At 37.5% G+C, this 10,897-nt stretch overlaps 1 protein-coding gene across 1 annotated transcript in view; it reads right to left on the bottom strand.

Annotated features, from left to right (window-relative positions):
* Nucleotides 1–994: 994 nt before the first annotated feature.
* The window catches only part of LOC104512281 (band 4.1-like protein 2), a gene marked incomplete at its 5' end in the record, with an annotated part of 10,986 nt that continues 1,083 nt past the window's right edge, over nucleotides 995–10,897 (bottom strand). Inside the window, 5 exons of the mRNA XM_010155201.1 lie at nucleotides 995–1,880; nucleotides 3,606–3,744; nucleotides 6,469–6,549; nucleotides 8,573–8,671; nucleotides 9,106–9,228. Of these exons, the coding sequence (XP_010153503.1) occupies nucleotides 3,637–3,744; nucleotides 6,469–6,549; nucleotides 8,573–8,671; nucleotides 9,106–9,228 (411 nt within the window). The remainder of the gene's footprint in view (nucleotides 1,881–3,605; nucleotides 3,745–6,468; nucleotides 6,550–8,572; nucleotides 8,672–9,105; nucleotides 9,229–10,897) is intronic.

Genomic DNA, 10,897 nt, shown 5'->3' with positions numbered 1-10,897 from the left:
TCTGCTATTTTTCAGGGTAATGTGGGACGTAATTAGGTGAACATATGCATATAGGACAACACCTATATACATATACAAACCACTATCTTGGTTACTTTAGCCTTATCCAAATTATATGAAGCCAAAACTAAGAGGAATTCCTGCTAAGCAAGCACACTGACAGATGGCAGTGATCTGAACTGAGAATAGCACCAAAAATACATGGCTCACAATTGAAAAAGAATGTACTGAAAAGTGTTATGATTTGTTTTGTTACTTGAAGGTCATAGTATATCCTAGCTCAATGAACTCTGCAGAACCATGTGCAGGCTGAGGGGCATTTTAACGTGCGCTGTGCTATCCAAATCTCATCTTATTTGGCATCTGAAGAGTTCTTCTCTGACCCACAGAGAGCAGGATGCTTACTGGAAGATGTCTAAAAATCACTGATACTTCAGTATCAGGAGCCAGACAACTGTGTCAACCTCCTGGTAACCCTGGAGACTACATGTACAAGTCCCTGTTTTTCAAGGTTCTGTGGCCTCTAGAACTGCAGTTCTAGTAACTGCCTCGCTCACTTTAAGTATCTTTAAAGTTTATGTCTGAGTGCCAAACGTCATACAGAGAATAAACAACTTTTATTTTATAACAGAATTACAGAAAGCAAAATATCACTTAATACAACTCCAAGCTGCTATAAATCTAATTTGGCATTTTAACTATACACAGAGTCAACAGCAAAAAAAAAAAAAAAACACCAAACCCCACACCATAACAAACCCAAGCCCTGAACAAATAACCCCCTACCAAGAACAACAACAAAAAAACCCAAGGTAATTAGCAGGTTTTCTCAATGGCAGTCTCAAATGATGGTACTGTCATATTACTTAATGGAGCCCATGGTACACTTTCACTCCGTATCCTAATAACCTGCATTAACCATTAGTTGAAGCATCCGAAACGTATACCTTCTCTGTAACAGAAATGTCAGTTCTAACATGGAGACAGGGAGGTTTAATAGAAAGCGAGCGTTCTGCACATGTATTCAAATAATGGAAGTGTTGAAGTATGGACACAGTAAGAAAAAAAAAAAGCACTAAGGTTTTAAGCTGCCTAGATCATCTCTTGTTGGAAGAAGAGAGACTTTGCTCTTCCTTCCTTCCCTATCTGGAATGCTGCAGACAGCAAGTCTGCAAAGAGTTGAGCATTGGCACCAAAGTGCAAGAAGACCACAGTGCTCAGTCAGAAGAAACGTGTCTGCAACTCCTTCTCCTCTAGACTGCCACACCATCTCTGCTCCACAGAGATGACAATGTTAGAACAGAAAGAGTTACAGAGATATCAGTATAAAATTTATCCAAAGAAATATATTTTTTCAAATTTTAGGAAATGCTGTATTTTTATAAAAATCTTTGTTATGTGATACCATATATTTACCTGAATAATCTGAAAAAAAAAGGAATCTGTAAATCACTTCAGTAGAAGTTTTCACTTGAAATATTTGGAAAAAACTATATCTAAATTAGTCAAAATAACCCTTCCTGCACAATTACCACCCGCTCCAGTGAACAATGCTTTCCAGAATTTTCTGTTCACTTTCATATAATTAAGAATCAGCTTCAAAAATACAACTATTTGTGCAAAAGAACATCATACCCTCTAAAACTTCATTTAAAAAAAAAAAAGAAATCTAAGATTGTTAGGAAGTGGTTATAAAAAATAAACAAGACAGACTGTAAGGGAATGTAGACCAAAGATGTTAAAGTGGAGTTTGGTATTGGCATTTACGTCTTGAACCTCCGGTCATCATTGCTAGGCTTGGGGGGTTCAGTAGAGTAGTGATGACTTGGAATGATAACAGTTCTTCATGGTCAAGATCACGGTCAGTATCTTTCTTACTGCTGGAAGAAAAAGGAGGGGGGAAGATTACATAAGCATTAATGACGGGATAGATTATGTTGAACACTGATTTGAAAGATACTTTTCAGTATGAAGAAGCTGGCACATTCTGCACAAACATCACAGAAGAGGCAACCCCAGCTCCCAAGACCTTTAAATTCACACCGATAAATAATAAATGAAAAATGTGATGGTAGCACATAATTGTAATAGTAAATCCTTGCAAATCAAAGTGATCTGTCCTGCTGTGTCAGTGTATACCTTTCCACTGTAGATCCTGTTATGTAAATGCTGAAAATAGAAGAAGGATGGCCTGAGTGGGCATGTTTAATGTTGCTGTGTACCAAGGGATCACTGAAACTGCCTAAGCCACAGGCATTCTCCTTGCGACAAACTAACGGCTCTCCCAAAAGTGATGGGGATTTTTCCAAGCCCTTCTGGAGCATTTGTGTGATAGGAGGACTCATCCACACATCCCTGTCTCACAGTTCAGAGCAGTTCCATGTCCTCTCCTGTGCTTTCCATCAAAGCTGGAGCACACACACTATAGCTGTTTTCGGTGTCACTAAGCAACAAAGCTACAAAGCAAATCCATTGAACACTGAAAAAAGGTACAGTGAAAAACCAGATTTGTGCAGAGTTCCTGATTTTTGGTGACTCTTCCCCAGTCCTCCCTCACAAGTAACCCCCTTTGTTATTTTCAGTTTATAACAGTATACAATAATAAATAATTTAAAAAAATATTTATGTTTAACATTAATAGGAAGGTGAGTGTTGACCTAGCACTTTAAGACTTGATCCATGCTGTTTTCCTGGGTTTTACACTTAAGAGCAAAAATTATTAATTCCTTTTTCAAACACAATAATCTGACCAAAACTGAAGGAATTTTCAGGGAGCTGCTCAAACACAGCTCCACTCTGATGTAAAACCTTCAGCTTCTCAACAAACTCAGAGGAAAACTGGCCAACACATAATTTAAAACTCACATAATCAAAACAAACATTACAGTTCTAACTGATCATACACATGTCAGCAGTTGGCAACATGTATTAGCTGTCCCCCTCCTCCGGCACACAGCCCATTCCACTCCTATCCAGATGTTAAAGAAAAGCAAGACACTTCATAGAATCACAGAATGGTTAGGGTTGGAAGGGACCTTAAAGCCCATCTAGTTCCAACCCCCCTGCCATGGGCAGGGACACCTTCCACTAGACCAGGTTGCTCAAAGCCTCATCCAGCCTGGCCTTGAGCACTTCCAGGGATGGGGCATCCACAGCTTCTCTGGGCAACCTGTTCCAGTGCCTCACCCCCCTCTCCGTGAAGAACTTCTTCCTGATATCCAATCTAAATCTCCCACTTTCAAAATGGGATGCCCTTGTAAAAATTGTACAGGCAAACAGAAAAGGGTGGCATATCCCTCATGTTTTGCAGAAATAGGCCAAACTCATTTCAATATAAACTACCACAGCTTGACTAAACATTGTAGAAAATGCCATGAGAGTACTGTGACAAAACTGGGAGGCCTATACAGGAGAATTTACAATTAAAAGTAATGTCAGATTGGACTTAAAAGTTTTACACTCATGGTCTACTATCAGCACGTGCGTCAACTCACCATTTTGTGATAGCATATAATCAAGGAAGCCCCATGTTTTTCACGCCTTTTATTACAGAACGCAACAGAAAACTAATGCTACATTTTCTGATGTTATACACATAAGCTTACCTGAAGGATTTGCTTGAGAGCATTTTTGATTTTACTCTTCATCTTCCTCAGCAAGTTCAGTTTCTTTGTGCACCACCACTCTTGTGACAGACATGTCAGGGTGCTGTTCTTTGGCTTCTTTGATTGCCTGTGCCAGGGCCTGCAAACGTATTTGAAATATGTAACTCAACAACAGCAAAAGGATGTTCATGTGGGGCCAGAGAACGGGAGAGCAGCATTGGAAATTTTGGTTATAATTGTTCAGAACTCTAAATTGCTGAGCTTGAGAGGGCTCAGAGGTAAAAGAAAATAAAATCAAAACCAATCAAGAACCAAGAGACAAAGCCAACCCTAACTCCTACCCACTCCCCAAAAAAGAACCAACCCACTATGCTAAAAATTTATCAAAATCTCAGGAAGGAACAACCAAGTTATGCTGTAAGGTTCCCAGCTCATTCCAAGAGACAAATAGTACTTTTATACCCCAAAAGTTGAAATTCCAAAACAGATCTAGCAAATAAAGACTTAACAAGGATGCGCACAGTACAGAAAAATCAGCGTTCCCTTCACTTTCCTGGACAAAATGGAAAGATACTTTGGAATGTGTAGTACGTACAGTACTGAAAGTCTGCAAGATCATAAAACTATTTCTCAGCACAAGAATCTCCTATTTCTCCTTTTGCTAGTTTGAAAGAGCCTTCTCCAGGTTAACTCAGGGAAGCATAAACATAACTATTATTTAGTTTCTTACAATCCCTCCTCCACATTTTAAAACAATTTCTTAAGAGCTGTACCCATATACACAGGTGGCAGTTGGACTAGATGACTGTTGGAGGTCCATTCTATCAGAAATACAATATTCTATTCTATTCTACTCCATCCTACTCTACACAAGGCTTTACAGTCAACCACTAAGATCACCCTCTGAGGCGGAAGAGCCAAAAGAGCATCTGGGACCTTCCCCATATCGAAATCTTATTTCAGTGAGCTGTATTACTGTTGGAACCCAACACAAGAAAAACAAGAAGAAACTGGAAGGCGTTCTGAGGCAACAGTAAGCTCCCTGTTCACCTTGGCATCAGCCACAACTAAAAATAATCAAGTATAGTAGGAGGTGCTAGAAAAATATAATGCAACGAAAAGGTTTATCTTAATTTAGAAAAGCGACAACTTCCTGAGCCATAAGGAAAGAGGAAGAAGAAATAACTCTGAACAGAAACTGGAAACACAAACATTAGCCACCTTAACTATATGATAATGAAAATTTGAAGTCCCTGTGCAGAGAAGAACATACAGTGTACATTGGTATAATAGTGATGTTTGCTGATGCATTAATCCTAACCAATTTTTATTAGCTTGTCTTTTACAGTATGCCAAGTGTAATGTCTGCAGTACAAATGCAGATTTAAAAGAAGGTGGCTGTGAGATTTAAGAATCAGTGTTTACAGTCAAACCATAAGCACTGAAAAAAAGTTCATTTGTCTCTAATTGTTAAATTACAACAAGTAATACAAGCATTTGGATTCTGAAGCTCCACATTAAAATATTGTTCTTCCCATTTAAAACTGTTTCAGTGATGTAGGGAGCCAAAAGACAAAAGGAATAAACAACCAGCATGTAGTTTATGCATTTAAAGAGCCCCATATCCACTGAAGAAAAAGTGGTAGAGATTTCTTAAATCTCTTAAAAGCTGCTCATTGCTGCTTTAAACTTCAGTGGTTAAAACTGTATTTTGTACTTCCTCTTTTATAATTTCTTTTTTTTTTTTACTTCATTACTCCCTTAAAACAAAGAAGGGCCTAGAGAACTGTCTGGTAAAGTAAAGATCTCGTGTGACCTTTCCAGACACCTGAAGCGCACTGAGCGCGTGCCAAGGCAAACAAGAGCCGTGCCTGATGCTGAACAGCCCTGTCATTTAATTACAAGTTTCAAGAAGAGATTCGACACTTCAAGAGCCACTTTCCACAGGCAAATCAAAATGTGAAATTAAATTCCCTGAGCGCTCTCAGTGTATTAGAATTAAGAAATTAAATCCTGCTAGGTTGATCTGTGTAGGTTTGATAAAGTCAGAATTGGATTTGCTGCAGATTTACACAGAAGGCAGGATTTTCCAGTTGTATTATCCAGCAACTGTTGATCGACGGTTGTTACTATAGTTTCTTAGATGAAAAACAATAAAAATCATGTAATCATCACTACAAAGAACAGATAATTGCACTTTATTATTTTCCTGTGTACTCCTTAAATTCAGCTGTTTTAATTGGGCAGGCAGAAGTGATTTTAACTCTGGTTTCTAAGACATCATAAAATACTGCGTTGGTACTGATAGAGGTGAAAGGTACTTACATAAGATCCCAGTAGACCAACAACTATTTTTTTAATGCAGAATTCTATAAATACAAGTCAAAAACTAATTCTTAAATTCGAGTAGTTTATGCTTTAACGTATTCCAAAGCTTTCAATCAAACTGAGTGCTGTATTCACGTGTTGCTGACACAACACCATAGAGACTCCATCTACCCAGACTAATGTATCAAAATAAGATTATTTTAGTAATGTTTTTCCTCCCAAATGGCAAAAGAAACACTAAACAATTTGGGTCTTCTCCAAAAAAAGCAATCCCTTTAAAAATACTAAGAAATCCATTCCCATGTTCTATGATGCAAAGTTACAAACGCTGTTTCTTTCAGTTATATTCTAAAGGATCCTCATTCATAAAACAGTATCATCTAACAACTTTGCCACAGTTAACAGTCTCTGGGTCTTTCTATGTCCCTTTATTCAACTTCTCTACCTTTCTCTTATTTAAGGTTTCTGAAACATCACCTAGCCCTCACTGGACTACGAAAAGCACATTGTAATCATGAAGAGCATACATACTCACCTCATCGTGGTCAATATCTGCATCTCCAGTAATGACAATGCGCTTCTCAATTCTTGTTTCTGATACCCCACCTTTTACCATCTACAGATGGCACAAAAAAAAAAAGAAAATTATTCCATATTGGCACACAGCACTCCCTTTTCTGTTGCACTGAAGGTAACAAATTTCTGTGACCAACTGCAGTTAGCACTAAATATTCTCGCTACCAAATGATCCTTTCCTTTTTCAGTTAGTCACATTCTAGCAATTGCTGAACTTCATAAAAACCAAGCAATAAGGAATTTCTCCTGTTACTGAAGCCCTCCTTTGAACAGATCTAGCTATGCAGACAAACTGGAATTCCACCTTCTTCCACCATATAAATCTGGCAACAAGGAAATTCCAGGAAATTCCTTCTTTGATTTCAACCCATCTATCACAAGCTGCTTTGTCTGCCATTTATGGACCTTCATGAGAAATTTTCAACATATTTCACATTGCTGATCAAAATAATTGTTCTTTGTTTCTTATTCTAATGATTAAAACATTTGAGCTTATAGAAAAATTCTTACAGAAATAACTTTTTTTTGAATCAGCCTGTATAAGAGAAAATAAACTAAAGATACGCTGACCATATTAGAAAAGATCCAAGATGAATCTGTTAAGAACACAATTAGAACATTAAAACTATTTTGGCAGGTCCCTTTATCAATAATCATTTTGGGATGTAAAATAAAAAGTTAATTTAGAGAATTCAAAGTGTCTTTTAAATTGATAAGCAGTCAGTAAGAAAAGGTAAGCATCTACTGCATTACAGTAATCTCAGTAATTTAGTAGAAGACAAGACTTAAACTATCTTCTTGAATGGTTCCTTCCACAAAGCAGTGTAATGTGACATATGAACTTGACAAGTAGATGTACCCCACCCCTCTAGCTGTGGTAGCACAATTTATTGAATAAATACTTCTTCCTGAAATGGTGGTGTCTTGATGATTCCAAAAGGGAGCAGGAGACTCCCTTTAGGGGAGTCAACAGACCTGTCGACTAGTCTGTATAACAAAACACACACATTTTAAATTCTGACCTTATTTTTTTCATGCGACTTATCTGACAACTTTCCAATATCATCCTTCCATCGGCATTCTGTGATTACAACTTTCAATCTTAAGAATATTTCAATCTTTAGAATATATGTCCACATATGTATATATGAATGCATATCCAATGAGCAGTGAATTATTGTTCCATCCTGCGATGATGTGAAACTTCTTGTCTTGGGGGGAAAAAAATCCCAAACTCACACCTGACGTTTCCCTCTTCCCTTTTGGTTTACCGTAAACAATGCTTTCTGTAATTTTCTTTGAAAAGTATATCAAGAGTTCAAAGGCAAGAGTTCAAAACTGTGTTGTTGGGGCATTCCATAACATTCGATCAGTATTTACATAAATTAATAATGACAATCATCATCGTCACACTTAGGCAGTTCAAACATATTCTGGCATGAAACATTACATGAGACTGAAACAGATGCAATGTCCTATTAACACCGAGGTTTCCCTTGCTTTTCAAGCACAGCATGCAGAGCACATAATTCAGCACCAAAATATGCCTGCAAAGTAATCTAGTAGTATGATCTGTTTTTAAATATGCTCTAAACCTAGCAGCACAAGGATAATCAACTCAAAGGCTGATAAAACATTGTTTCAATTCATCCTTATCACTGATGCCATTAGCAGGGCTCCTGCAGACCTCAGAGAAATCAGTTACATTAACAAAGATTCTGCGAGGTATCAGTGAGTGACAACAGGACTGAAACTCTAAGAAGATGTAGGTTCATACTCATTTGCCAAATACAGAAATAAGACCTACATGAAGTTCTAAAAAAGCTAATAATATATTTCTCCCTTTCCTTGTCCTGTTCCCAGATACTCCTGCTAATTCATTAGGACTTCTCTGTTCAAAATCTGTGTACAGAAGGATTGACTCTCACATGCCTGGAATGAATCCAATCCACGTTCAAGTCCATTGTCTTCAATAAATTAGCAGACACATGAGAAACTTCATGTTAGACTTTATTTTGAGGGTTTGGGTTTTTTTAGTTTAGAGAGACATTATTATATTTTACCTTTGTGATGTGTGTAGTTGTAGTAGTAGAAATTGACTCTGATGTAATTGTCTGCGCACTCAGCAGCACACCAGCATTTCCACCAGCACTGCCATCAAACTGTAAGGAAAAAAAAAAGGTATTTTGGCATTTAAAAGCTTTGTTTTCACAGCAGAAAAGGCTGGGTTTCTTACTAAACACATTCTTTAGTGAAATCTAAATAGAAGCCATCCAAGTTGACCAAGTCACGTAAGCCTTTGTTATAGCAAAATTTATGATCAAAGTTACATGTTCCTTTCAAGGACATTGAGAGATTTTTAGTTTTAGCAACTTGACTAAAATGAGTTCTACATTTACAGACAGCAACTAAATCCTTACATAAAAAAAAAATCACAGAACTTTAGAAGTTCTGAATTCATAGCCAAAGTATTATCTTAGCTGCTGGAAAAAAAATAGGTTTTTGAAAAGCGTTTTTTGGACATTATCTATTTTGATCTACAAGTATCTGGAACAAAAACCAGCTTGCAAACAATATAATGATCCAGACACCATACCTGTGGAGATTCGTATGTGATAGTTTTCGTTTCTGTTTGAACAATTGGAACTTCTTTAGTGGAGATTTCAGTCCTCTGTGTGGCATCTGAAATGGTTACCATCTCTGTTTTCACTACTGGAGGCTGCGGTGCAAGAAACCACCAATCAATTCAAAAGACAGAAGAAGGTTTGTAAAGTGGACCAAGAAAATACAACCAAAAAAATACAACCAAAAACTCAAGAAAATCCTAACAGTAAGATGAGTATTTGACTGTCTTCCCAATCAAAAAGCATGCAATAAAGAAGCAAAGTGAAATAAAGACCAGTAACGCCAGCTCTCTAGAATCTACATAACATGCTAAGAAAGTTCAATCTCCTAATAACCTTCTGTGTTCTGCGTTTTAGCCAACACCACATATCATAGAAGGCCACTGCTAAAACCAAGCAGCAACACAGGTATTGAAAATGTGTAAAACAGCATCACAAACAAAAAAAAAAAATTAAAAAAAATCTTAGTTTGCATAAAGAAGCTGATAGCTAGCTCAGATGGATAAGCTTCGTATTAGAATTAATCTGGGAAAATACTTATCATTGCTCAGCCAAACTGCAACTAAGGAGTAGAAATTTCAAGGAAATTACATAAAAGTTTAACTTTCTAATATGCACTACTTCTGGAACAGAAAAACATTGATAGTGGTATTGTAAGCAGTCTATATTCAATGTGATAGCTCAGGAAATCAATGGTTTTTTTTAACAATCCTAAAAAGTAATTTTAAACATCTAGAGTTAGCTAGTGGTGTTCTTCACTATATCACAAAGTGCACTGGCTTTGGCTTGGGATAGAGTTAATTTTCTTCAGAGCAGCTGGTATGTGGCTGTTTTGGATTTGTGCTGGAAACAGTGCTGATAACACAGGGATGTTTTCGTTACTGCTGAGCAGTGCTTACACAGAGTCAAGGCCTTTTCTGCCTCTCACACCTCCCCACCAGTGAGTAGGCTGGGGGCACAGAAGGAGTTGGGAGGGGACACAGCCAGGACAGCTGACACTGGGGGTCTCTAAACCAGTGAACTTGTCACTTGACTCAGTGGAGCAGATTTTCAATATATTTAAGAACAAAAAAATCTAATAAAATCTTTTGGTATTTTTTTTTACATGCATCACTTACTATCTCCCACTGACTATGAATAGACATAGATGGAAATCCCAGGGAGGGAAATCTTTCCCTCACACACACTTGCATACAAATCAGCCCTTCTCCCCTGTCTTCAAACTCACAAATTTTTTAGGAAGTGTGGGTGCCTGCAACTTCTAAAGGTCTTATAAACTAATTGTTTCACAGCATTAACCAGAAGACCTATGTATGCAAAAGACAACAAAAGGAAGGCAAGTTGTTTGGATTTAAGTTAAAAAAAAACAAACAAAAAAACCCCCAAAAAAACCCACACAACACACCACACACCACATTGCCACCTCTGTAAAAATAAACAGGTAGATAACCAGGAAAAAAACGCACCCAGTTGTTGAAAAATATCAGAAGAACATGCCAACTTTACAAAGAGATACATCCCTGTACTTATTTTTTTTATAAAAAGTTTGCCCAGTAATGAACCCTTCAACCTCGTTTGGCTTAAAACAACTGCCTGTGACTGGAACCTATGCATGCTTCCCTAAATACTGCACTAGAAGACTTCATAGTAAGATTGCGACACATGCCTCATCCCTTTACAAGGCAGTGCTCTCACCTACGCAATTCCTAGCCATACTCGTTCTAGCCTATAAATCAGTAACATTTTTAAAAGGGGGGGGGGGGG

The sequence above is a fragment of the Eurypyga helias genome, unplaced genomic scaffold, assembly GCF_000690775.1.
Source record: "Eurypyga helias isolate BGI_N326 unplaced genomic scaffold, ASM69077v1 scaffold5947, whole genome shotgun sequence".
In the NCBI taxonomy this organism is placed as follows: Eukaryota; Metazoa; Chordata; class Aves; order Eurypygiformes; family Eurypygidae; genus Eurypyga; species Eurypyga helias.
The sequence above is the reverse complement of the archived record's forward strand: the minus strand, read 5'-3'. Positions and strand labels throughout refer to the sequence as shown.